This window comes from Eumetopias jubatus, unplaced genomic scaffold, assembly GCF_037043125.1.
Source record: "Eumetopias jubatus isolate StellerSeaLion01/CBP00866 unplaced genomic scaffold, mEumJub1_p1.0 scaffold_9, whole genome shotgun sequence".
Taxonomy (NCBI): domain Eukaryota; kingdom Metazoa; phylum Chordata; class Mammalia; order Carnivora; family Otariidae; genus Eumetopias; species Eumetopias jubatus.
Genome location: NW_028274815.1, coordinates 112,121,745 through 112,149,656, shown reverse-complemented (window position 1 = coordinate 112,149,656; position 27,912 = coordinate 112,121,745). Strand labels below are relative to the sequence as shown.

General features: G+C 55.3%; 1 protein-coding gene across 5 annotated transcripts in view; it reads left to right on the top strand.

Moving 5' to 3' along the window:
* Positions 1-327: 327 nt before the first annotated feature.
* Positions 328-27,912, top strand: part of LOC114220659 (tyrosine-protein phosphatase non-receptor type substrate 1-like) — a 42,559-nt gene continuing 14,974 nt past the window's right edge. For 2 of the 5 annotated variants that reach the window (XR_003611606.2, XM_028118638.2), the window contains exons 1-6: positions 801-896; positions 1,434-1,521; positions 18,424-18,777; positions 23,737-24,057; positions 24,650-24,988; positions 26,888-26,995. Coding sequence is in view for 4 of the 5 variants with exons in the window: in XM_028118638.2 (XP_027974439.2) it covers positions 1,443-1,521; positions 18,424-18,777; positions 23,737-24,057; positions 24,650-24,988; positions 26,888-26,995 (1,201 nt within the window). In the remaining variant the exon portion in view is untranslated. Of the gene's footprint in view, positions 425-800; positions 897-1,433; positions 1,522-18,423; positions 18,778-23,736; positions 24,058-24,649; positions 24,989-26,887; positions 26,996-27,912 lie in introns of those variants that run through there. The other 3 variants (XM_028118637.2, XM_028118636.2, XM_028118635.2) reach the window with 2 other exon arrangements.

The window sequence follows — 27,912 nt, the reverse complement described above, 5'->3', positions numbered from 1 at the left end:
CCTACATTCACTTACTTCCTGCTTTTCCTTCACCTCGGCCCAGCTCTGAAAGAACCGGGCCCCTCGGGCGCGCGCGTCCACCCCCCCACCCCCGCCAGAGGGGCCTTAAGCTTTGGGGCCCAGGGGCAGGGCCACTCAGGGAGGGGCAGAAGGCAGACACCCCCGCCCCGTGCCCCCTCTCCGGTGCCGCCTCCAGCCGCTCGCCAGCCGGCGGGAAGCCGGGACTAACCGCGGCCCCGAGTCCGGAGGCGGGGGGGGAAGGAGGCCGGCCGCAACTTCCCCAGTCCACCTTAAGAGGACGATGTAGCCGGCTCGCCGCGCTGACCTTAGAAAAACAAGTTTGCGCAAAGTGGAGCGGGGGCCCCGGCCTCTGGGCAGCCCCGGCGGCGCTCCCACTGCCTCCCAGCCCTCGCCGGCGGCGCAGGTCCGAACGCGGCGGGCGAGCGGAGCGGAGCTGGGGCCTGGGGCCCGGGGCCCGGGGAGCGGAGAGGGAGCGGCGCGGGCGCGCGAACTGGCACATTGTTGCAGCCGGCGGCCCGTCCGGTCCCGGGCGCTCGCGGGGCGCGCGGGCGGCGGGGATCGCGGGGCCGCTCCCCGGGCTGCAGCCGCGGGCCTCGGCTGGGGAGCTGGGCCCGCCGCGCGGGCTAGGGGGCGACGCAGCCCTCTGCCTCCCCCCTCCTTCCCCCCCACCCTCCCCGGGCGCGCGGCTGGCGGGCTACAGTGGGCTGGCGGGCCCGAGCCCAGCAGCCTCCCCGGGCTGGCTGGAAGGAGGGAGGCGGGGAGGGCAGGCGGGAGGGGGGCCGGGCTACCAGGAGGGCGGGGGCAGCGGCCGGGACTGCGGGCAGGGAGAGAGCCGAGCTGAGCCGCCGGCGCCGCGAGGAGCCCGGGCGGGGCAGGTGGGCAGCGGCGGGGGCGGCGCGGCGGGGCTCGGCGGGCTGCCCCTCGCCCCTGCGCGCGCGGTCCTGCTCTCTCCCGCGCTGGCGGCCGCGATCTGCGCGCTGCCTCGCTCACTCCTCTCCCGCTCGCTCTCTCCCTCGCTCTCTCTCCCTCTTTCTCTCTTTCCCCCTCTTCCCCTCTCCCCCTCTCTCGCCTCTCCGTGTGTCTGGCTCTCCGCCTGGCTCCCTCGGGTCTGTTTCTCTCTCCTGCCGCCTCTCCCTGGCCGTTCCCTGGCTTTATCTCTCGCGCGCTTGGGGTCTCTCCCCCTCTCCGTCTCTCGATCTCTCGGGGTGGGGGGGTCCCTCCGAAAATCGCGGCGGTGACGGCGGCTACTAAGCCGCTCCAGGCGCCTGTTCCGGGGAGGTGGGGGGGTAGGGAAGCCCGGCCGGGAGGGGAGGTTGGGGGGGAGAGAAGGGGGGAGCCTTAGTCATTTCCCCGCTCCAGCCTGCGCCCGCCCGAGCGCGCACTCACCGCCGCTCTCCCTCCTCGCTCCGCAGCCGCGGCCCATGGAGCCCGCCGGCCCGGCCCCTGGCCGCCTCGGGCCGCTGCTCTGCCTGCTGCTCGCCGCGTCCTGCGCCTGGACAGGTAAGCACCCCTGTCCCCCGCCGCTGCCGTCCCCCAGCTGCGGGCCCAGACCTGTCAGAGCGCCACTGGGAGCCACTGGGCTAATGTCCAGCAGTAGTAAGGGGAGACACGTCTGTAACCGGGGTTACAGATGCGGAAACTGAGGCCCAGAGAGGGCCAGCCACTTGCCCAAGGTCACACAGCCATGGATAGGACCCACTCTCCCTCTCTCCGTTGACTCTGATTGTGTGCTGGGCACCTTGCTGGGCACTGGGACATACCCAGATGAGTTGGTCCACCCAGCCCCTGCCCAATCTGATGGGGGAGGCAGGCTGTCAGCAGGTTTCAGAGCTAGGTGCCCCTGGCTTCTCTGGAAGCTCTTTTCCTGGACTTACGCTTTTCGCTTGTCTGACTTCAAGGTTTGAGAGGAGGGGGTCGGGGCAGAGGTCCCCCAGGTACTGCCTGGAAGGGAACAGAAACAGGCTGTTGCAATTAGGGAAGAGTGAGCTCTCCCTCTGGTGCCCAAGCAACACGGTGTTGGTGTGTGTATGGGAGAGAGAGAGAGAGGAAGGGAGGCCGCAGTAACTCTGGGGTGAGCTGCTGTGATCAACAGATCCTGATGCGAAAGCACGAAAGCATGGGTGGATTGTCCCTGTGCTTGCCAAAGCCTCTGGCTGGATGATCTGCTCCTTGCTGTTCTCCGGCTCCCCCACTTCCTCCTGCCTGCCTTCCCTGGGCTTCCAGGCAGCTCCCTGCAGTTCAGGTGCTCTGTGGGGCTGTTACCTGTGGCTCTGAGCATGTCTTTTTGTTGGCCTACATCAAACACCTGGCTGTCTCCAGCAGGCAGGCTCTGAAGGCTACCTTGTGTGTTCGCCAAGGGGTGAGGTCACCATTCAGGAGTCCTGCTTCTTAAGGGGTTTTGCAAAACCATGGGTCTCCTGGGAGGGCACAGGCGGCAGGGTAAGGGCTTTAAAGAAGTTGGGATGGGGGAGAAGAATGGGGAATCTTGTTTTTTGTCTCCTTGAAGCTGTGTTGTAGGCCGAGGGGTCTGCGCTATCCTCCTCAAGGAGGAAGGTAAAGATGAGCTCAGTACCCACTCCCCCCCCCCCCCCCGCCTTTTGCATTTGCCTAGAGACTGGTAACCATCTGATAGCAGTGAGGAAGGGAGAACTAGCAAAGAGTGGGTGGAGGGAGAAGTGGGGGTGGACAACAGCTTCTCTCTGCCCTGCAGTTTCCCCAGAACCCCAGGAATCTACGTAGGCATCCCCCACCCCACCCCGGGTCTTCCCATTAGGTTTGGGTCCTGGCTGGATGGAAATAAGCACTGATACATTTCATGTCTGCCTGGTGAGTGGCATCTCCAATCTGATCTGCTCCTTCCTGCCCGAGCCAGCCATTTACACCCCGCAAAAGTCCTAGTTCCTGCCCCACATCCTTCCTGGATCTGGCCTGGAAATGCACAAGTGTCTCTCACAAGTACTTCATTTTCCTGAAACAGGGAACTGGGCCCAAGTTAATTTCTAAATGTCTATTCCAGACCCTTCTCCAACCAGGACCCTGTAGTTCAGTATCTGGCAAATGACCGGTGACGCTGACTAACAAGTATTCGGATGGGCAGCCTGCCTTTCCTGGGGCGCTGGCTGGGAACAGCGACACCCTTCTTGTGAGCAAATCTCCCCTTTTTGCCTATAAAAACAATCTATAAAACGGTAAAGATTAGGCCATAAAACTTCCGTTCCAATCCATTCAGCATCAATAGGCTGAAAAAGTGGGAGCAGCAGAGGGGCCAAGATTAACTTTGAAATAAATAAATCTTAGGAGGTGAGAATACATTTCTTGGCTGAGGACGGTGGGGCAGGGGTGGGGTGTCGCCTTCATAGCTGAAGCCTGCCAGCATTCTTCACTCTGTGTCCTCCGGACTCCCGGTCACACTCTGGACCCTGGCATGGGATTCACCTGGTCTGGCTGCAGGATGGGGCTTCGGGGCCCCCCCTCCCTCGGCTGCTCCCAGCATGGAGTTTATGACAAAGCAGAAGAGAGGCAGGACAGAAGGGCAGGAAGGTAGAAGGAGGCAGTTGTCCAATTTTCCAAGAAAATAGATTTGTTCGAGTGAGAAACTCAAATGTCAGGCTTAGGAAGGCGGCGTTAGATTGAATGACTACTAACGTCTTTCTGAGACTGTCAGCCTGGGAGGTGTCACATGATTGCTGGGGCTCCACATGATTGCTGTTTGCAGGGGGCTGGTCATGTGAGTTATCTGGGTTGGGGAAGGCAGGAGAAGAAGTTTCTAAAGATTGCCTTTAGCACAAATGCTGCCAAAGGGAAATTCTAAAAAGATGCCAGTGAAGTCACCAACCTGTGTTCTTGGAGCCAACGTGAGGCCTGTTTCCTAAAACAACCTCACGGAGGGAGATTCAGAGGCTGGGAGAGCAGGGCAAGGGGCCCAGGGACACCTGGGCAGCCTGACTGCGGAGTAGCCCGCAGCCCCTGCCATGGAAACTGCAGGCTCCTTGCTTGGCCCCACCGAGGTCATGGACCTCCCGGGCCCCCACTGGGCGGACCTTGGTGAGCTCCCGCTGGCTCCTCAGTCTGGCCTGGAGGAGGCCAGGCCAAGTTGGGGTTCAGGTGTTCGTGGCCAGCTGGGCTCTCTAGGGACCTTCTGACGCTTGGTAGAGGGGGACATGCTGGTCTGTGTACTTTCCTAAATGGTGAAGTTAATCTCACTTCCTCTTTCTCAAGAAGACAAAGAGGGTGGGGGGCACTTTGGCCCCAGTGCGCTCAAGCTGTTGGAAGTTTCTTTTAAAGCCATGGTGTTCTCAGGGTACTTTCTGGCCATGAAGTATTCCTTTACCAATTCCCTGGTGACCCATGGTGTGATTCATTCCTGTATTTATAGTCATTTGGCACATTTGAAGTCCTAATGTGAGCCACGTGTGGAGAGAAGGAGAACCCATGTCTTTGAAAGTTAACTGCACCCCAGACTGTGCACTGAGGGCCTCCCTGTGTCATCTCATTAATTAGCAAAGCAAAGCATGAGGTGGCTATTATCCCCATTTTGCAGATGAGGAAAATCGAGTCCCAAACTGGAGAAGTAACTTGTCTAAGGAATAAGTGGAAGAGGGTCGGGATTTTGAATCCAGCCTCTGAGGGAAGAACTTTCCTGACTTAGTCCAGGCTGGAGGGAGTGAGAGGAGCCCCCTCCGGGCTCAGACGGAGGTTTATCAAGAGTTCCTTCTGGGGCAGAAGCCCTTCCCTGAGTCATGGTCGCTTCTCGGAAGGCACACTGAAGACAGAAACATCAACGGCCCCTCCCAAGTGACGGCTCACGGGAGCGATGTGGCTTCCACCAGAGCCCCCCATCTGGGCTGCCGAGCTTTGGAGGGCCCCAGAGCTGGAATATTCCTCCTTGCATCTTCCCAGTGCCCTTTGCAACAGATGGAGAGGGGGTGTGTGAGAGGAAGGGAGTCTAAAACTGTTGTACGGAGCCCACACACACTCGCTCGCTGCTTCCAATGGCTCCGTGCGACAGGTTATTTTCTTATTTGTAGAGTCTTGGACTGATGGAAGGTTCTCCCCCCCCACTCCCTCTTTATAAATGTGCTCAGATTTCTGGCCTGTCAACACAACGCAGATCATGTCACTCCCCAGCTCCAAACTGTTGAGTGGGTCCAAGTTTTCTCCAAAAACATTTAAAAAGAAAAGAAAAGTGCAGCAGCATGGGCGGGCTTCCTCCCTGACAGGGCTTACTCTCAGCCACATGTTTTCCCAAGAGCTGACCTAAGATGTTGCAAGACGCACGGGCTTCCTCCCTGTAGACCAGAGCTTGCCTAGCCCCTCGGCTGCGTGAGCACCTAAGACCTGAGAAGCCCCGGAGTTGTAGAATCCCACATTGGACCCTGTTTACTCCAGCGTTCCCCAAACATATGAACACGAGGCGTTTGGCTTGTGTAACGCTTGTGAACATGCGGCCTGACCCAGTTTGGTAAACGCTTTTGTACCCATCCGTGCCCTCAGCTCAACTTTTTCATCTCTCTGCCTTTGCTTATGCTGTTCCCGCCAGCACAGCTGCCCTTCCCTGTACCTCCTTATCTTCATATGCCCAAACCTATTCCTCCTTCAGTTTAATCTGAGGGAGCTCCTCCTTCTCTGAACTGTCCCCACCCCCAGGATTGTCTCTGCCCCTGACTGAGGCTACTTGTTGCTCTCTCCTTGTTTTCTCACCATATGCATACGTGGTTAGCACCTGGTGGGTGTGGTGGTTCTGGATCCCCCGTGCGCGCTAAGTCACAGGCAGGCTTAGGGTGGTGGGGCGGGGGGATTGTGAATCCCAGCTCCACTGCGTATGGTGGGGGCGGGGGGGATTGTGAATCCATTGTGAATCTCCTGTCCTTGGTGTGTGTCTCAGCTCCCTCCTCTGTAGGACAGAGATGACGTCAGCAACTGTTTCAAGGATCAAGTCCACTAATACACATGTGATGCTTGCGGCTGTACCTGGCTGTACCCTCGGCACGTGCCAGCCAGCCTCGCAGCCACCTTAGCTTTGTTCTCTTTGGATTTCCTCCTCTACCAAAGTGGGGCTGCCTTTTGTAAAGTACCTGGCACAGCCTCTTGCACACAGTGGGCACAAAATAGCAAAAGCTACCAGATGGGAGTGCGTGCTATTCCGTTTGGGGTTTTTCCCTGTAGCTTTGGGGCCCTTGGGGGCTGGACAACTCGAGCAGAACCCCAGGCTAGTGGGGTTTAATTCTGTTCCTGGGACTGAGGCTGTGGGCGCAGGCTGCCTCTAGGTGTCTCTGTCCAGATCCACAGGTTTGGAATTGTGCGCTCCCAGACCCAGAAAGCCAGAGAGGAAGCCTGGGAGAGCTGTTGGGGGTCTCACTGAGCGCCTCGCTGTGCCCCACTGTGAGAGAGAGCCTGGCACTCTTGGGCTCACACAGCAGATCCACTGCAAGGCCGGGGTGGGACGCCAAGCACCCTCTCTTCCAGGCCAAGGCTTTTTAAAACTGAGCTCTGCTGGAAGTTTCCATCGTTAAAGCCAGAAATCTGACAGGATCCCGAATTCCATGGAAAAATACTAAAGTAATAATAATGGGAATGATTGTTTCCAGCCACTTACTGGGCTGAGCACTTGGCCTGTAGGACCCCGGTGGTACTCACCGTTAGGTGGTGTGCACAGTAGGACCCCAGTGGTACTCACCGTTGGGTGGTGTGCACAGTTATCCGATCCAGTGGACCAATGAGGAGACTGGGCTCAGAGAGGTGGAGCAACTTACCCAAGGCCGCAATAAGTGGCAGAGTTGGGATGACAGCCCAGATCAGCCTGACTGCGGAGTGCAGGCTGTTAGGTAGACATGGCTTAACCTTGTTTGACAGGTGGGGAAACCGAGGCCCAGGGGAGGGGGGACTGGCATCCTGCTCTCTTGGAGCTCCTCTCATATTTCTGTCAATCAATGTATCCTCCCAGGAGGCGGAGGTGGCCGGTGTTTCCAAGATGGGTTTCCGTCCCATACTGGCGAAGGAAACATCTATTTTCACAGCTGAAACTGCTTTCCTGTTCCTTTGGGCGTTGCTGGGGCAGGTCTTCGGACGGAGCCCTCCGCAAGATGGATTTTCCCCGCCAGGTGTCTGGCCAGGCCGTCCGTCCAGAGGGATGCAAAACAGCTGAGGTGGAAGTCAGGCCGTGATACAGATGGTCTCTTTGTGTCTGTGAGGTTTCCTGGCACATCCATTTGGGGTCGCAGGGGGTGAGATGGCCGCAGATTGGCGCCAGGAGCCCAGGGCATCAGGGGAGCCAGGAGTGAGCACGCGGGGAGTCTTCGCCTGGAGAGCCAGCCAGAGGGGTGGGCTCCCAGGCCCGGCTCCATTGCCGACTGACCGTGTCCCCCAGAAATGGAAGCCTCCGTGGAAGGAAAGAGTGCGCTGTGGGCTACGGATGAGCTGAGCCTCGAATCCGTGCTCTCCTTCCTTACCTTTTTATTTTGGAAGATTTCAAACATACACAAAAATGAGCAGGAATGGTGGGGCAACCCCTGGCTTCCACACTGATCTGCCACTCTTGCTTTGCCTGCCCCCCACTTTACTGGGAGTGGAGGGGTTGGGAGAGTTTTAGAAAACAAATGCTAGACATCAGGTGTCACTTCAGCCATTACTAGTCTGACATGCATCCCTCGATGTGCTCTGCAGTCTGACGCTCACAATGTGCCAACAAGCATGGGCGTCCTCCATCCGCATTTCACAGATAAGGAAACTGAGGCTTCTGAAAGCCAAGTCGGGGTCCTCCCATGGCCATGTAGCCAGTGAGAGGTAAAGCCAGATCCCAGCCTCGGTTTACTCTTAACCACTTTGCTATTCTTGTTATTATCATTTTAATTATAAATATTGGTCCAACAAATACTTTTGAGCATCTACTATGTGCCAGGGTGGTTCTAGTTGCTGGGGATACGACCATGGATAGATAAAAACACCTGTTCTCATGGAGCTGATGTTCTAGTGAGGAAGACAAACAGACCCAAGTAAATATTGCATCAGGTGGAGACAGGTGCTATAAAGAAACTAAAGCAGGATGAGGGAATAGAAGGTCGAGTGGGAATAGAGGGAGGGCCTCCGTGAGGAGTGGAGGCCTGAATAACACCGAAGGAGCAGCCATGGGAATATCAGGAGAGCGAGCCACATAGAAGGAATAGCAAGTGCAAAGGCCCTGAGGCTGGAATGAGTTTTCTTTGCTCCAGGAATAGCAAGGAGGCCAGTGAGGCTGGAGTGAAGGGAGATGGGTAGTGTGACAACAGGGAGAGGTCAGGGCCAGACAAAATACAATCTGGCTCACTGAGCACCTTGACATTGAACATGTTGGACCTTGTGATAGAATCATTACTCTGTGCATCGCCTCATTAAATTCTCACCACAGTTCTGTGATATGGGAACTATTAGTATACCTATTGGACGGATGAAGAAATTGAGATTCGGAGAGGTGCAGTGACTTGCCCAAGGTCACACAGCTTATAAGTGCAAAGCTAGGATTTGAGCCCAGGCCCTAAGGGCTGCAGCATCCTCGTCACTGCTTTCCTGCACCTCCTCCCATCTCGTCATCCAGAGCAGCCTGCTGAATCAAATCCTCTTTGTTCCTGCTCCAAACTTCTTAGTGGTTCTCACTGCCCTTAGAATAAAATCAAACTTCTTACTGTGATCCATGGGGCATGGCATTTTCTGGACCACGTCTCTCTGTCTGACCTCATCTCATACCACCCTCTCCTTCCTCTGTGGGCTTTGGCCACAGCAGCCTTCTTTCTGGCCCTCTTATGCACTAGCCTCTTTCCTGCCTCAGGGCCTTTGCACGTGCTCTTCTCTCCTGCTGGAACACCTTCCCTGGCTCTTGCTTCCTTCAGGTTTCATCTCGCCTCATCAGCAGGGCCTTTCCCAGCCACACCATTCTGAAAGCAGGTCCCCCTTGTTATTCTCAATCATGACAACACATTTGTTTCTGAGCACTCCTAGCCATTTCTTATATTTGTGTCATTCTTTCGGTCTTGTGTCTACAGCCTACATGAGGGTAGGGACTGTGTCTGTCTTACTCACTGCTGGGCCTCCTGGGGCCTGAGCACAAGGGCTGGCGGCCGTAGGCGGGCTAATACATACAGCTGAATGAAGGAACAGCTGGTGGGTAGTAAGAGCTCCATTTTCAGGAGAAGGCTCAGAGCCCTCAGGTCCCATGGGCAGTAACCCTGGCCTGAAGCACAGTCCTGCCCTCGCTACTACACAGTCCCACTTCTGTGGCTGGGGCCATGGCCACGGCACAAATCCCCGCCCATCTTGCTGTCATAGTGATCCCTAAAACGTCAAGAAGTACACAGATATCAGGGCCAGCCCGGGTGGAGGGAGGTAGCCAAGAGACCCCAGAATTGGTACTGAAAATTCTGGCTATCCGAAACGGCTTGCCCCAGTGTAGACACCGTGATGAACGAGCTGGCAAACCATGAAACGTGATGCAATTAATGCTCCAGTCTCTCAGCGGGGTTTGGTTTGGAGGGCCCAGCCCGAGGTCAGCCGCTCCCGAAGATTCATTCATTGTGCGAAGCCGCCTGGCGCAGCGGCTGACAATGCAGGTGGAGTCCGGTTGCTCCGCAGCCCCATGACCCTGAGCTTCAGTCTTGTCCTCTGGGAAACGGGAGCCCTGTCTTGCTGGGTCCCTGTGGCAGTTCAGCGAGGCCCGCAGTGCTCCTGGTACTGGCGGGGCGTGATGCCGTCCAGCCGAGGTTACTATTACTCTTATGGTTGCACGGTCATCGTGTCCTGGTTTGAGGCTGGAAATAGCAGGTGGGACCCCCATTCCAGCCTTCACTGGCAGGAAACCCAACCTCAACTGCTCTTTCTGTGAAGCGGAGGCTCACCTTGGTTGCCCTCCCGCGGGCCCCTACCAGCTCCGATGCTCCAACCCAGATGCCCTCCCCACCCTTTGTCTTGCTGACACCCCAGGCCCCCTTCTCCAGCAGGGGTGGCAGTGGAATGGGTGCCCGCTCTGGGGCCCATTCCTGAGTTCGAATCCAGCATGTGCCTCTTAGTCCATAAGCATGTGCTCCGGAGCAAGTGCCTTTCCCTGTTCTGGGCCTCACTTTCTCCATCTGCAAAATGGAACCTCTGCCCGTTTCCTCTTGCGCAGGGACTGTTGAGGGTTAAAGGGAATGAGGAGCTGTGGAAAGTGTTTTGTGAGCTGCAAGGAGCGCTATAAAAGGCATCAGTGAATGGTGTCAGCTTGGGGGAAAATCTCATCCAGAGACTGTCTGCTGTCGGCAGCAGAGTGTGCTGGAGCCTTGGCAAATGCCGTTAAATAAATGCGGGTCGCTTTTAAGGGGGCCTTTATCTCGGCTGGGAAAATGTGTGCACGTCCTTGGCAGCCTGAGAATCCAGAAGCCTGAGCTGGAGGGGACCCCATCGTCACAGGGAGAAGTGATCACGCACCAGCTCCCGGAACAGATATCTGTTTGAGCCCTGCCTCTGCCCCACTCTGCCTCGCAGCGTTACAGCTTCCTCACCTGGAGGAGGGGGACGGCGACAACAGCGCTCCCCCCTCTGGGCTGTCATCATGACAGTTAAGTGACGGCTCCCCGTTGTGTGACCTCATGCACACGTGGGACCCATGGGAGCACCCAGGCCTGTCCCTAGAGGAACAATGGGGCCTGCAGTCGAAGAACGCCCCTGGGTTCTCAGCTTGTCCAGCCCCCACCTTTGGGCCTCAGTTTCTCCGTCTGCAAAATGGGAAGGTGAGAAGAAGGTCCTTAGGTCGTCGAGGCACCAACTACAGTGGATGGTGGGGTGGTGTCCCCTCTCTGCTCTCCCGACCTCAGCGGGGCCTCCTAGGCCTGCTAGACACAGAGCGTGTTTACAGTACACGTACTAATAGTTCCTTCCCTGCTGCTTTGCAAACAGGGCCACATTGCAGGCATGGCTTCATCACCTCCAGGTCCCTCCTACACCCCGCAAACGCTCACTAGGGCCTTTAAGCCGCCCCACCTCCGGGCCTCCTAGCAAGCAGTCGGCTCAGCCTGCTCACAGGTGCCGCGGTGAGTGGTCTCGTGCATATGTCGGGCAGAGCTGGTTCTGCTTCGGAGAGAATCCTTAGCTTCTCAGTCCTAAAACTGGGATCATCCGTCACCCCCTCCATCCTTAAATGTCTGCTGCACGGTCACGGCTGTCCAGCTTTACGTGCTTCCTCTCTGCCAGGTACCAGACTGAGCTCTTCACGCTCGTTAACCTGTTTCATTCTAAATAGCCCTAGTGTTATTATCACCCTCCCCATTCTACAGATGGGAAACCACAAGTCCGGAGGGGTTAAGACATTGCCTGGAGTCTCATAAGGGGCAGAGTTAAGAGCTAAACCTGAACATACACTCAGTGAATACCAGGCACCGACATAAAGCTGGAGGATCCTGCAGGGAACAGAACTAAGTGCTCTCAAAGGGCTTAGAGGTAAATCTAGGGTAGGCAGATGGCGCTGATGAAACTGACAAATACCTGTGTGATATGTCGCTTGGTGGGTGATATGTAGGAAAATAAAACAGCAAGGGCCATGAAGGGGGTAGTGTTTTATACAGAGTGGCCAGGGAAGGCCTTTCAGATAGGCCTGAAGGAGGTGAAGGAGCCAGAGGGTAGATATCTAGGGGATGAGACTACGAGGCAGAGGCAGTGGCAAGTGCAAAGGACCTGAGGTGCTTAAAGACTCTGGCATGATTTCGAGCAAGCTGTGGTGCTCTGGCAGCCACCAGAAGGATTCTGGGTCTCACTCAGAGTGCAGTGAAGGCTACAGGAGGTTTTGAGCAAAGGAAGATGTTATCTGGCTTAGGTTTTAGAGGCACCTCTGGCTGCAAGGAGAGCATGTATTGTAGAGAAACGAGGCGGAGGCAAGAAGGCTAGCTTGGAAGCCGAGGTGAAGATGCAGGTCAGGGACGGTGGTGCGGTCAGGTGGCTAGAAGAGATCAGAGTCTGGCCAGATCCTGGCAGTAGGGCTGGCAAGATCTGCTCGTCGATGGGCTGTGGGACAGGGCGGGGAGGAGGACAGTCCTCAGTCCAGTTCTTCTGACCACTCACATCTGACCTTGGGGAGAGAGATAGTTGGACCCCCTTGTTTACAGGTTCGAGAAAGTGGAGGCTCAGAAAAGAGTGACTTTGCCAAGTCTCCCCGCTGGGGGTGAGACATAGGGGTCTTCTGGCCCAAGAGCCAAAGCTCTGGACTGTTGGCCCCTCAGGAGTTTCCCTGCTGCGTGGAGGGGGCTGCCGGGGTCTGCCCGCTCCCTGCAAGGATATGGCACAGTGCCCAGTTCCCAGAGTTGCCTGGAGTGGGGGTGGAGGAGAGAGTACCCCTGTTTTATTTACAAGGCCATGTGCATCCCCATTTGCGCCGGTTCCGATACAGCTGGTAGTTTCTACTGCAGCACGATGGGTCTGTCCGGCAGCACCAGTGCCAGCCTCCTGTGCAGATGGTCCCCCGAAGCCCAGTCCTAGGCTAGCCCCATCCCAGCTTGCTCGTGGCCCACAAGCATGTCCCAAGGACTCCGCCCTGGTGCCTGGATTGTGCAGAGCCCTTTCCTCCTCTGCACCTTTACTCCTGTGGTCCCCCTTTCCTGGGATGCCTTCCCATCTCCCCAGCCTCTGTCAGCCTTCATGACCCAGCTCAGGGGCCACCACCTCCAGTAGGTCTTCCCACATCCCACCCCTCTCCCAGGGCCCGGTCCCCAAGCCCCTCTTCACTCACTGATCTCCCTCCAGGTGGTCAGTGCCTTGTGTCAGGGACTCGGCCCCACGAGAGCTGGGACCCGTCGTACTCAGCTTTATGTCCTGTAGCTTCGAGGACTGGGCCTGGCATTGGCGTGGGGCTCGAGAGGGCACGAATGCACCAGACCCCCTGCAGAGAAAGTCAGGGCCTCGCTGTGGTTGTCAGAGCCACCACACACTTGCGTCGAGCCCTGAGCCCCCTTCTTGGGAACCGTAGGATCCACAAGCCCTCCACCCAGGCAGCCCCCCATGGATCGGCCCCAGGGTCTGTGTGCTCCCTGCCTCGGGGCGTGGGGTCCAGAGTTTGGAGCTGGCCTCTTGAACCCTAAGCACGTAGGAAGCAGGTGCCCTGGGCCTCGCCCACCAGCAGCTGATGGCAGAGGCAGTGTCCTGCCCCTTCTCTCACCACCCTTGTGTGTAGAAACCCGTGCGTGCCCGACACCGTCACAGCTGGGCGTGTGGACACACAGGTGTTATGCCGACAGTGGTCCCCACACACACTCGCAGTCCTCTGCCAGTGCACACACTCACATTCACACTCGCGTGTACACCATCACCCCCGCACACTATACACATGCACGCACACGCCCGTGCACAGCCCACTCCTGAGCTCCCCTGCCCGCACACTCTTGAGCAACACTATTGCACTCGCCTGCACATGTGTGCACACTGCTGCGTCTGCTCCTTCGCTCCTGTGTGCACGCTTATCCACACTCCTGCATTGCACGCTGTCAAACACAACCCTTAAATCATAACCCAGAAGACGCCAAAGGCAGCCCCTGACAAGGTGTGTGTGGGGGTCATAAACCAGCAACCCCCCTCAAGGAGGGCCAGGAGCGACAGTGGTCTGGGAAGGGGCCACTGAGCGCCCCTGCTGCGGGGCCCGGGTGTGGGCTGCGCCTTCACGTGGTCCTGAGGCCCCGGCACGGCCAGAGCTCTGGCCATGGCCTCCCAGGCCCCTGGGCTCCTTGAGTTTGTGGAAATCTGAGGGTGGCCTCCAGGCTGTCTCACAACAGATCCAGGGGGCCGTCACCACCCACTGCGCTGACTGCTTCTGTTAGGGAACTTACTCGCAGGTTTTATTTCACGACTTTAATTTTGTTCCAAAAGGAGTAAATGTTCACTGAAGACATAAGATTTTAATATATTGTTTACTCTAGAGTGAAAAAGAAAATGGGCCAACCCCTGGCCTCATTTCCCGGACATGGCGCTCCTCAGCATCATGGTGTTTGTCATGCTAGATCGTTTTCTCGAGACATTCCAGTGATCAGTCAGTAGCTGCAGACAGTTTCTCGAGCGTCGAGTCCGTGCCGAGCACCGTGTCAGGAGCTGGGGGAAAGCAGCAGTGAACAAAACAGACAAGGTTCCTGGAGGGGAGGCTTATTTAAACAGTAAACATAATATATAACATAGGTATTAGATGTAGAGATTTTTCTTATTATGAAATAGAATACTATAAATATTCAATACTCATCCAGTTTAGGAAATCTGAAAAATACCCAAAATAGAAGGAAAAACCCCTCAGTTTTAGTTAGATTCATGATCCAGAGACAGTTGGCGTTTTATAGCCTTGTATATGTAGTACCTTGCTGTTGTTTATTTAAATACAGTTTTATTTTATTTTACAAAGTCATAATCATACCGAAAGCACAGTTTTTCTTATTTTTTTATTGTACAAGTCATGCAAACGGAAAACATAAAAACAAAATCCCTTGCAAATCTATTACAGAATTAACCACTGCTAATCTTTAATATGCACTTTTTTTTTTTTAATTTAGCAGTCTGAGATCACACTGAATGTGCCACTCGGTAACTGATCTCATAATACATTTTTGCGCTGATAATTGTCATTCTACACCATCATTTTTAATGGCTGTAGACTCAGTCCTCGTGTGGCGTCACCATCACGGAATCAATCAGTCTCCTTCTCTTGGACATTAGGACATTTCCAACTTGTTATTTTTTAAGAACACCTGAGTGAACAAAGCAAAATGTTTGCTCATATTCTTAGTTATCTGAGTATGATTTTACATTGTTTTTACTCACTCATATTTTAACGACATCAAAATGTGGATTGCAGTTACCTTTGATGGTAATCTAGGAGATTATTGTTGTGTTTTTATACTTCTTCATTTTCTCTAAATGCTTTGCAATGAACAGGTTTTATTTGCACAATCACAATATCATTTATAATTATGCCCTGCAAAAAATGTCCAGATTACCAGTTTTCATGGTGGTGCCTCTTTAGGCCTCCGTGTAAGTCCACGTAGGGGATAGGCCGTAATTCACTTAGCCATCGCCTCTCACGGGCCGCCCGGGTTTTTTCCCCAGCTTTTTCAAGATCATCATGTGGGAACCCCATGCCCAGTTTAGGGTTATGTCCTTGCGGAACAGCCCTGCAAAGGCTGGTGAACAGCTTTCACACCTTTGGTACATCCTGCCAAACTGCCTTCCCAAGAGGATGTTCCAATTTCCACTCCCACCAGCAGCATGCAAGAATGCCTGCCCAGCCGCCCTACTCTCCCAGAGATGGTTCAAGCTCCTGGACCGCGGCTCTCCCTTGCCAGGGAGGGCAGGGAGAGAGCAGGAAATGGTTTTGTCCACGATGCCAGCATGATGACCCCAGGCCCAGAACCGCAGCAGTGGTTTTTAACAAGCCCGGTTCCCAGAACAGAACCTGCCGAGAAAAAGAGAAGCAAAGCAAGCAAGGGAAAAAAAAAACCTCTCTGCTGGAAAAAACACACATATACACAGATTAAAATAATATTTGGCACTTACGTCGCACTTTTAAAATTCTTCAAACGCTTTATAAACACTAGCTAATTAATTAAGCCACCTAAATCTGGCTGCAGTGGTGGAGAGAGCTCAAGAGGAGCTAAAAAAAGGGGGGGGCCAGCCCTCCCCAACTCCAGATTTTATTGTCGCCTGCCTGGGGTGTGATTACAGGCCTCCGGCTGCACCCCAAGAATAGCCCTGCTCCAACACGTTGCACGCCTGGTTCTGCAACCATCTCCTGCTCGCGCCGCTCCCCTCACCAGCTGCTGACTCACGGCCCTGCGCCACGTTATTGATAAGGATAATAATAACTGGCATCTATTCCGTATGCCTGGGGGGGCTGTGCCAGGCGCAGTCCCGGGCTCCCAGCTCATACCATCTCCTGGCTATGCCTGTGGCAGCTCCATTCGACAGATGAGCAAAGACTCAGAGAGGGGCTTTGCCCGGGAGCAAATGCAGTCCCTCCTTCATTCATGAGTGCGTTCATTGAGCACGTAGTTATTGAGGGCCCGGAGTGTGTCAGACACAGTTCCAGGCAGGGGGTTGGAAACAGTTCCTTGTGGATGCTACATCCTGGTTGGGGGGAAACATGACAATCAAGTATATAAATGTATCTGTGATAATAACAGGAACAGAAACTAAAATTTACCCAGCCCCTACAAGGCAAGCGCTTATGTCCCACTGTGTCCTAGTGCTCAGGACAGTCCTGGGGGGTGGACGCCGGTACCCCCACTTTGCGGATGATGGGATGGAGGCCCAGGGAGGGCGGGTGTTGAGCGGGTGCGAGTGATGTTCTTGGCCCAAGTGATGGCCGGCTAAGAGGGGAACCAGCGCCTGTGCTCTCCCCAAGCAGCATTTCCAGTTCCTCCAGTGGCCGGTGCTGGAAAGCGGACCCGTTGGGGGTGTTCTTGGCTGCATGCTGCTGGTAGCGACTTGTGGTGTCTTGGGGTGGCCGGCTGCCTCTGGGGGCCTCCTCCGTGTGCTTGTCACACACCTGGCCACCAGCTCCACCCTGAGCCCCTGCCCTCTGTGGGCTCTGGATTCCTCCCTGCACAGGGAGGGTCAGGCCGCCGTCTGGCTGAAGCTCTGCCTCTCGGGCACTCGCCAGGAGAACCGGGTGACCCCCAGCCCGGGAGTCAGGCCTGGGACAATGGGCACAGGGGTAGAGAGGCCTGTTCTGAGGCCCTGGGCTTGCCAGCAGCGAGGGCAGACTGGAGTCTGTGGGCTTCCCAGCCTTTGGGCGCCCTGCCCCTGGCAGCAGGTGGTGCCAGGCCACGGGCCGGTGGCAGATTCCCAGCTCTCTCCTGCCCAGCTGGAGCCAGAGGGCATCGGCGGCCCCCTGTCTGGTGTACAAGGCAAAGGTGGCCTAGGACAAGGTGTCAGGATAGGACAAGGTCACACTGCGGGTCAGTGAGTGACCAGGAGGAGACAGATTGACCGTCAGTACCTGCACCGGTTGCCACGACCCCAGGTCTGTCTCTTATTCTCTCTTCCCATACTCCGTCCCCCTGCCTGTCCGCCTCTCCCTCAGCCTGTGTCTGTAGTCCCCTCTCTCTGTCTCCCGGCCTCTGTGTTTTTCCAAGGGCTTTATGATCTCTCCTCTCTCCCCCACCCCAACCTGGGTCAGAATCAGGCCCTGGGTGCACTGTGACCTGAGTATCTCGGCGGCTTCTCTCGGCAGCTTCCCACTGCCTGGTCACCTTCCTGGCTGTGTCCCTCTGATCCCCCACCACCATGTCCTCTGTCCGGAGTCCCTGCTCACGTGCCCCACTGCTCTCCACTTTGGGGCTCAGGCCCCTCCCTTTCACCATGCCTAGGAAGCCTTCCAGCTACCCAGCCCAGAGCCCTTGAGGCCTGACATGCGTCCAGCCCCTGTGTGTCCCCAGCATCCAGGATGGCCTGGCCTGCAGGTGCATTAGCAAGGGTGGGAGGGAAGTTCGCACAACAGAGCCCCCCCCCCATTTTTTTGTTGTGTGATGACAGTAGCTTCCCTGTGCCCCCACGTGGTGCTAAGTAACTTCTATGTGTCATTGCATTTTCTTCTCAGAACAAAGCAGAGGGCTAGGGGATGCTCTACCCATCTTGTAGATAAGGAAACCGAGTCTTAAAACCAAGGGATAAACTCGGGTCATGTGTGAATAAAAGGCGAGCCAGATTTCAGACCGGCTCAGATGGCTCCAAAGACCAGATGCTTCTTTTTGACGCTGTCCCTGGCCAGGGTTGTTGTTTGGTCCTGCCAGAGATCCATCGAGATGGGGTCACAGTAACTGACTGACAGATGAGGAAACTGAGGCTCGAGAGCCATGGAGGGACCTGCTCAGACTAAGGGTAGCACTCCCATCCACATCCACATCCTGTTGGATGTTCTTGGCCAAGTGATGGCCATAGTCATGGAGCAGTAAGGCCTGAGCCAGGACTCAAATCCAAGTCCTCCTGCCTCATGACTCCACAGCCTGGACAAGTCCCAGTTGCTCGGTGTGGCTTCCCTGCTCAGGGCCTGCTTCCTGGGCCAGGCCCAAAGGAACCTAAGCTCCCCATAGAGCCCCACGCACACCGTGCTGCCCCCCACCTCTGAGCCCCTGCCCTGCTGTGCCCTCTGTCAGGAACACTATGCCCCTTACATCCTGGGAAGTTCAGAGCTCAGCTCACACATGACTCTCCTGGTGAGGACTCAGGACCTCCAGCCTGCTCCCTGGCACGTCATGAACCTCAGTTTCCTCAGTTGTGATGGGGTCTCACATTACAGGCTCGTGGTGAGGGCTGCATGCCATGTACATGCAACGTGCCGAGCTCAAGTCCCGTTCACAGTGCGCAGTCAGTGAGCAGTGGATACACACGTGAGGAGACATCCAGGATCACGTCAGGATGATCTTGTTTTCCCTCCAGGTGTGGCAGGTGAGCCGGAGCTGCAGGTGATCCAGCCTGAGACGTCAGTGTCTGTCGCAGCCGGACAGCCAGCCATTCTGCACTGCACCCTGACCACCCTGCTCCCCAGTGGGCCGGTTGAGTGGTTCAGGGGAACAGGGCCAGCCCGGCAGTTAATCTTCAGTTTCAGAGGAGGCCACTACCCGCGAGTGACGAATGTTTCAGACACCACAAAGAGAAACACCACGGACTTTTCCATCCGCATCAGTAACATCACCCCAGCAGACACCGGAACCTACTACTGTGTGAAGTTCCAGAAAGGGACCCCTGATGTGGAGTTTAAGTCTGGACGAGGCACCCAACTCATAGTGAGCGGTGAGTATGGCCTGGGCCTCTTTGTCTCCTGGTTATGACAAGTGAATAAGAATGCCCTCCATTGTCTGAGTAACAGCTAAGAATCAGGTGTTGTGGTGGGTGCTCCTGACTTCAGCACCTTCCACAGATCAGGAAAGTTGAGGCCTGGAGAGGTCATGCTATTTGCTCGAGGCCCCACAGCTGATAAATGGTGAGAAAATCTAGAACCCCAGTCTGAGGGCTCCACAACTCTCACCTTTTCCTATTCTGACCAGCCCTCTGGTTCCAGGGATGAGGGACTAATAGTCTGAGTGACTTGCCCAGTCAGAAGGTCCCACCTCACTCTTACCTCCAGAGAGCACCCCCTCCATGTGGGTGACTCTTCTCTTTACTCAGCACTTACGGAGCACCTGCTGTGTGCAGGCTCTGTGCTGAGTGCTAGGGAAGCAGCAGGGAACAAAACAGGCAAGGGCTCCTCTCTCATGAAGCTTACGTTCCCTTCTGTTCCAATGAGGACAGACCCATCCAGGGCAGAGAGAAGGAAGAACGTGTTTCTTTATTTCATCTTCAGGAACATCACACAGAAAAGACATGCCTGAGAGGTACAGACGCACTGTTTACTCTGACAGCCCAGGTTGGAAGAGATGCCAGAGATTGGGCCTTTGCTGTGGGTCTGTCCAGAAACAATGGAGCCTGGTTCAGGGACCGACTCACACAGTCGCTGCAGGCTCCGAGCAGACCTGGGGCATCCAGAATGTCCTCACCCAGGGAAGATGGGCCTATGTGGGTGAATAGGGTTGTCCCGTTGGCGCAAAGATGATCATTTAGGGTTTTCTGCCAGGGGCCCACGATCTGGAACCCTGGGCTGTCAGCACGCAAAGACCCCATCCAGCCCAGCCCCCGTGTGCACATTCAGGGCCTGTCACGAGATGACAGGGTCTTGCTCATGTTCATGTATCCAGTGAGTGGGGAGATTGTTCCAGAACCCATCTGATTCCTGGCAGGTTTCTTCCTGCCCCAGCTTTGGATACTGTTTCCATGGAAGAGCCTGGTACATAGTAGGTGCTGAATAAAACTAAGTTACACTGACCCTTTGAACAGGGAGCCAGTATTTCTCCTTTTCATCATTTTTCCAGAGGTTCAGAATGGTATAGCCCTCTCCTTTAAAATACCGTATTCTGTTCTTCAACAATACGCGTTAAAAAGAAGAGTCCTTGGGGGAGGTGGGTTAGCTTTGCACCCCCAGATGAGACAGATATGCAAACATCTGATGAAGTGTTGAGCCCGTTCCTGGAGGCCATGGTTCCACATACATAAGAACATCAGGAGTCTTTCCCCGTTGTGTGATGTTGCTCCTTCACTGAACAGCCTGGGGCAGTGGCCTGGCTAGAGCAGAGGGGCCCCCGCAATCCCAGCAACACCAGGCACCCCATTTCTGGCTCTGCACACTGAGGATGATGGGGAGGCACTTCCCGGTGGGTGTCTGGAGCCCTGTGAGCAAGGGTTCATATTCTAGACTCAGCTGTTGGGACCCCACATCTTCCCTCAGTTGCTACAGGGTCAGCAGCTCTGGGTGCCCAGAGGGACCCCTCCCCATAAGTGCTTGCAGTGGAGAATGTCAGAGGGACAAGGAAGGTGGTGGTCACTGTTGGGCTAAGGAAGGTGCTCTGTTGTGAATGTGAGGGCTAGGGGCCACAGGAAATCCCCCCCGGGGTTACAGTGGGGAGTGAGGAGGAGCCCCTTGGTTTCCCTCAGCCTCAGTCTCCTCACCTGTAAAATGGTGATATCATGGACTCCTTTTTGGAGATCTGGAAGGATCTGAGGCACTCTGCATCACCGGCACAGAGGAGGTGGCCCCAAATGTAGGTGTGCCTTCAGGGTTGTGACCCGGCTCCCCTTGCTGGGCTCTGTTGCCTCACCTGTAGAAAGTGGGTCATCACGCCAGCCTCGGTAGGATGTTAGGAGACCACAGAGAGCCGGGTGAGGGGACAGACCCTCAGTGAGCTCTGGGTGCTCCTCCCAGAACTGTACGATCCTGGGCTATTCTCCGTTTCCCTAGGGGCCTCCGTGTCCCATCTGTGGCCTGGGAATAATCAGGCTGCTGGTCAGGGGGCTGACGATTGGAGAGGAGATCCAGGAGGCCCCGGATGTGGGGGTTAGGCGATTCTTGGGCATCCGTACACAGCGGCCGAGAGCATGGCCAAGCCCCACTGCCCGGGCTCCCACCCAGCTCTGCCTCCCCTGCTCTGTGACCTCTGACAAGTCACCCACACGTTGGGCCCGGTGTCCTTGTCTGTCTGCGACCACCTGACCCCACAGAGCCGCTGCAGGGACTGAATGAGTGAATGCCTTAAAGCACCTACAGCAGGGCCTGGCACGTGGTCAGTGTCCCAGGAGTGTAGCTAGAATATGCCCGAGCCACAGGACCTTGGCCGGGTCACTCTTGCTCCCAGACCTTGAATGTAAGCGGGGTTTGGGGGGTGACGTTGGGTGCCTTGCAATCTGGGCTGCTCATTTAGAATCACCTGGGAAAAAAAGATCCCCAGCCCCTGGCTCCCCCCTAGATATTCTGACTTATTTTGTCAGACATGAGCCCGGGCAGGTGAATTTTTTAACCACTCTGCCCGGGCTGAAGAGCCCTAAGCTGGATGTTCCCCGAGGTCACAGAGGAAACCCTGAATTGTTTTCCTCCTTGTGCTCCTGGGGCTGGGAGAGGAGATTTGTGGTGGGTGGATGTTTCAGGAGAGCCCGTGCCTGCGACAGCTGTTTGGGAAATGAGCCCGAATGGAGTGGCCAGGACACCCTCCCAAGGAGCATGCCTGGGGCCGAGCTGCTCCCTGCCCTCCGGCCCAGGGAGGGGCAGCCGACACCCTGCTCAGATCCGAGCTTCACAGCTAGGGGACCTTCCCATCTTTCAGCATGCGTGCATGTGAACACGGGCCCGAGTCCCCGCAAAGACTTGCTGCTCAGCCCCAGAGCCCTCCCTGCCTCAACACACCCCAAATGTCACCGCCAAAATCTGTCCTCCCTCTTTCGAAATGCTCCCAGCTTTCTGTAAATAGCTAATCTGCAGGAATACGCCTGTGATCTCCTTCGTGTTTTGAAAGCCAGTTCGCCAAACTTATTTCCTGAGGGGATTATTAAAAGAAGAGGGAGAGAATCATACTTTGCTGGTTTCTGCTGCTTTTCTCATTCGGGGTTTTGCATGGCAGGCCTTGGGACTCTTCTTGTGTTCCCGCTAAGCTTTGGTTTTTGCCTTCTTACGGCCTAAAGGACAAATAGGTAGTATCAGAAGTAGTCACGAACAGATCTTATGATAATAATCATCGGTGTTGTTTATTAAGCACCTACTGTATGCTAGGTTCTGCGTTTTATTTTTTTTTATTTTTTTTAAGATTTTATGTATTTATTTGACAGAGAGAGACACAGTGAGAGAAGGAACACAAGCAGGGGGAGTGGGAGAGGGAGAAGCAGGCTTCCCACGGAGCAGGGAGCCCGGTGCGGGGCTCGATCCCAGGACCCTGGGATCATGACCTGAGCCGAAGGCAGACGCTTAACAACTGAGCCACCCAGGTGCCCCGCCAGGTTCTGCGTTTTATTACATACATCCTCACATGTCACCGAGGTGGTGTTTTGACCCGCTTTGTACCAAAACAGACACGGAGGTGCAGGAAGGAAAAACAGAGCAGCTAAAATGAATCAGACTTGTGTGGGGTGGGGGGAGCTCTGCCCTTTATTCACTGCATACCCTTGGCCAGGGCTGGCTGAAGGATGAAGGAACTGAGGGGCGAGGAGGAATCAGCCCAGTGTCAGGTCCCCAAGACACTGCCCATGAGTGGTAACTGAGCCCAGCACCTTGTCCCTCTAGGGGCATCCAGGCTGCTGGTGATTTTATGACTTCACTTATTGACGTGACCTCAATATGTTTGATGTGTTTTAGGAAGCAAGTTAAATATTTACAAATGTGAATATTTGTAATATTTTCTATGTTTGTTGTGGAAGGTTTTGGGTAATAATTAACAATTTGGAGACACCCCATTCTATTGGTGAAGGGCATCCCTCCCTTTTTGATTCACTGATGTGTGTGTGCTTTCAGGACGCAGGACGGCTTCTCCCTGCTTGTAGTCCCGTGTCTCTGTCCTTGAAAGTAATTCACGATTAAGAAATTAACCAACTTGGGCTTTCTCAGCACTCAGCGATCTTGGTTTTCAACCCAAAACGGACCCAAGAGAAGAACGCAGTTTCAGAGAAACATCCCGTCATTCCCTCCCTCTTGGATTCAGGGATGGCACAGATTAGACCCTATGGAATATTTGTGGAGAGAGTGAAAACTAAAGTAAATTCATAAATACCTGAGCGGAGGGCTCTGGGTGTGAATTAGGTTTGGGATAAAGATAGATCTGTGTTTGTTTGGTTCTGAGAAGCATTGTCAGTGTTTTACTCAAAGTAAAACTGCTTGCATTCCCTTACTTGCCCCTCCCTGCAACCCCAGGAAGGAGAAAGGCATGCTGTCCCACGTCACAGAGGAAGAGCCACGCGGTGCCACGGCGTGGCACCCTTCCCTTGAGCTGGCCAGCCTGGTCCCGGCTTCCATGGGGGTCCCGCCCCACCCCTGCTTCCCCTGCAGGGACTGCTGCACAGGGTCTCTGAACTCAGTGAGGTTTGCAGGGAGGCGGCTAGGATGGTTGATACCAAGAGTGAGACCCATCAGAAATGTCGTTCCTGTGCCCAGATCGGTGGGAAGTCACCTGGCAGAGACCAGAAGGGGGACTTGAACTCCGGCCTGGAACTGCACCTGGGCCCTGCTCCCCGACTCAGAGTTCAGCTCTGGAGCCTCGGGTCCTCCTCTGTGGGATGAGGAGATGGCACGGCCCTCCCCACACGATCAGAAGGGCGGAAGGTTCTCCACAGTGTCACACACGTACCCTTAGTGCTGATGACCACAGTCATGCTTACTGTTCATAAATGCTCCTCTTGTAGCCAAACCCTCTCCCCCCGTGGTGTCGGGTCCCACGGCCAGGGCCTTGCCTGAGCAGACCGTCAACTTCACCTGCAAGTCCCACGGCTTCTCCCCCAAAAACATCACCCTGAGATGGTTCAAAAACGGGAATGAGCTGGCAGCCCTCCAGACCACCGTGGACCCGGAGGGAAACAGCACTTCCTACAGCATCTCCAGCACAACCAGACTGGTGCTGGCCCCGGGGGACGTTCGCTCCCAAGTCATCTGCGAGGTGACCCACGTGACCCTGCAGGGGGGCCCTCCTCTTCGTGGGACTGCCAACTTGTCTGAGGTCCTCCGAGGTAGATGCCCCTCACCCCCAGCCCAAGCCCGGGTCTGGCCCCCAAGTCTCCGAGCCTGCCCCTCCCCCCACTCTCTGCCCCAGGCCTTCCATTGCCTGGAGTCTGACTCCTGACAGACCCTCCCAGTCACCCTGCACCTAGATGTATGGTCCCCTCCGATGGTTTTTCATGGCAGCTGGGGGGTGAACACCTATCATGTGCCAAGCACTGTGCTGGGTAGGTCATTTACTTTACCAAAGCAATTCCAATTATTGAGCACCTGCTGTAATCCTCGCCACCGTGTGCTTGGTGATGTCATTTATTTTGCTAATTATTCTATTCCGGCTGCATGCCACCGGCTGAGTATTCTTGATTTCACTCATTCTTACCCTAATAGGAGCTACCAGTCCTTGAGCACCTACTGTGTGCTGGGCACTGTGCTTAAGGATTTCAATCATATGCGAAGACTACCCTCAGTGTTTGAGCACCAGCTGCATGCCTAGCCCTGTTCTGGGTGATTCCCTTGCTGTGTGGGGGGAGCTGAGTTCTCGAGCCCCTCCCCCGTGATCGATCTGTTCCATGAGGTCAGAGCTTCTGCTCTGTGCTCTTTCAGTTCCGCCCACCTTGGAGGTTTCCCAGGAACCCGTGGCAGGGGACCAGGTGAAGGTCACTTGCCAAGTGAAGAAGTTCTACCCCCAGCGCCTACAGCTGACCTGGTTGGAGAACGGAAACGTGTCCCGAACAGAAATGGCCTCGACGGCCTCGAACCTCATAGAGAACAAGGATGGGACCTTTAACTGGACGAGCTGGCTCCCGGTGAACTCATCCGCCCACAGGGAAGATGTGGTGTTCACCTGCCAGGTGCAGCATGACGGGCAGCCTGTGGTCACCAAAAACCATACCCTCATGGCCTCTGCCCACCAGAAGGACCAGGAAACCCATAAAACCCAGGGTGAGGCCTCAATGCCTACTGTCCTGGCACTTTAAATTTTATCCTTTTTTTAACACTAAAAGTAGTAATTCCTGTTTATTATGGAATAATCTAGAGGTCTGTAGATATAAAGTCGAATTTTACAGTGAGTGCCCCGCCCCCAAAGCCCACACCTTAGCAGTGACCACCGGTAAGAGTTTGGTACATATCTTTGTAGATCTTTTGACAGAAGCATGCATTCGAGAGAGACGCGTGGGGTGGGGGAGTGGGGGGGGACATTGGCCTCTTCCTAGCTTCCTGCCTCCTGTTCCTGCACCTGACAGAGACTGTCACCTCCCAGGCCAGCCACCCCCTCCTGCTGTTCTTTCTCACCTCGGCTTTGTCCCCCTGGCTGCCTTCGCAGGCCTGCGCCCCCGGATTGGGATGGGGGCCTCAGAATCTTTGCACCTTATCTCAAGTAGAATCACTGCTGTGATGAATGACCTTGCACAGACTGTTACTTGTGCAGCTCTTTTGGGGGTACGATTTCCCAAAGAGCATTTCTGGGCCAAAGTGCATGCCCAGTTAAGATGGCGACAGCCCTGGCACTCCCCCGTTCAAGGGAGAGGTGTCGGGTGTGATTTTCTCAGCCCCTCCCAACCTGTTGTCGACATCTCTATCTTCTCTCTTCAGAGTAGCAGCTCCTCGTTGGCATTTTGGTGCCACTATGGAACGTTCCATCACTCGTCATCAGCATGGCTCTGCCTTGCATCTGGCTGAGGGTTACAATAGAGTCCAATTCTTTCCCCAGTGCATCCTGGGAAGGAATAGGGGAGCTCTGGGAGCCTTGGGGCCCGCAAGGTGTCCCTTTGATGTCACTGATGCCTGGTTTTCATAGGATGAGGCCTATACTAGGAGACAGGACGTGTGGATTTCAACTCTGGCTCTGTCACAGACGTGCTGGGTGACCTTGGACAAGTCAGTGCCTCTCTCTGGGCCCCTTCGCTTGCTCATGGCAGTGTTGGCGCTTGACCCTTCAGCTCTGAGACTCAGCTGCCAGGGGCCATGGCTGTCTTGTTCAGCATTGTAGCTTCAGGACCTGGCACATAGTACACTCAGGAAATGCTTTTAAAAAGAATGAGAGAGTGAGTGAGTGAGTTGGTTGATTGTTTAGTTAGTAGGTTAATCATCAGAGCTATCCAATGAGGTAGAGATTATTATTGGCCTCAGTAACACGAGAGGAGGGCAGTATGTAGAGGGAGGTTTGAATGACTGGCTCAAGGTCACCCGACCAGCCACACTGATATGAACCCACGTTTCTGCAGCTCAGAGCCCTGCTCCTGACTACCCACAATGCTCTAGTGCAGGATCCCCCACCTGTGCCTGGCACCAGCCCTACCCACACAGTCTCCATTACAACTGACCTGGGTTCCGAGCTCCTCTGCCCCAGTCCCCGGCACAGATGAGTAGACAACTCCTGAGAACTCTGTAGAGTCCAGTAACCAGCTGCACAAGTCTGCCATTGGTCCCCATCCCTTGACACCCCCCCTCCCAGTGTGTGACAGCCAGTTGCGACTCAGAGTTTCAGACAGACCTGGGCCGCCATGGTGGCCACTCTGGTTCATTCCAGGTGAAAAGGAACATGTTTCCATTCCTTGGGTGTGAGATTTCTGCCCATGTCCTGAGATCAGGCTTCCTCCATTGCCGTCAGCAACGAACATTTTCCCTCCTGGCACCTCGGCATGGTTTTTGCACGGCCCACGGGTGACCCACGTGGGGAAGTGTGTGCCTACCCACGAACGTGCCTGTGTGGCTCAAAATACGTATGGCCAGAGGTCCTCAGTTAATGATGCCTACCTAGCAGTGAAAAGGGGTGGTGGGTATTAAGTTTCACTGTTTTTAATTTGCATACGTGAAGCCTCTATTCCCTGTGGTCCCTAGACGCGAATGACAGCCGGAGTATCTTCATTGTGGTGGGCGTGGTTTGTGCCTTGCTGGTGGCTCTGCTGATCGCAGCCCTCTACCTCCTCCGAATCCGACAGAAGAAAGGTGCGTGCGTTCTCCTCTTCCTCCCCAGGAGTTGGGCCCTGGCTGTCCTTCCCCGAGAGAGAGGCCATGAGCGTGCTTTGGGCTAACGTAGCTGAAGCCGTGAGGAAGTCCAGTTGCTTCCACAAGAAGCCCAGCGGTAACAGTGTCGAGGCTGACAGAGACCTTCGGCAGGCTGGAATGTGGATGGTATCCCCTCCCGTCCCCCCTCCGCCCCGGGTGGGTTTTTCCCTCAGCCTCACCTTGTGGTTGCAAGATAGCCGTCACTGCTCCAGGCCTCACATCCTCCCGGGACACCTACCAAATTGGGAAGCAGGAAGATGCCGGGGCACGAAGGGGGTCTCAGGAAGGAAACAGTATTTGCCAGGAACCCCGGCAAACACCTGCTTTCCTCTTACCCATCCAGGTACATGCCCAGCCCCTAGGCGGGGGGCGGGAGGAGGTGGGATCATACGAGCACCTCCTCCAAGACTGCTGGGAAAGACTAAGTGGGCGATGTCATGTAAAATGTTCGAGAGTGCCTGGCACACGGCAGGGTGCTCAGTAAACGTTAGCTCCTGTTGTCAGTATTGTACACGAGCCCAGAAACAGGCGCCGCCTTCCCGGAAAGCTGTCGTCATGGCGGCAAGGCACACAGCCTTGGACTCCGCAGCAGGAGAGTCCAAGCGCAAATCTAGGACATCATACCCTCGTTTTGTGCATGCCTGTGTGTGGAGTTGTTGCTTTGCCAAGGCTTCTGACTTCAGAATCAGACAAACCAGGGTTCCACAGCCTTGTTATATGTTCTAAACAATCAGTTTGGCCTCTGTGAACCTCAGTTTCCACATCTGTAAAATGGGTATAGCTGTGCCTCCCTTGGAGGAGAGTCACGAAACACAAATAAGCTCACAAGTAAAATAACATTCTCAGACCTCAGAAAA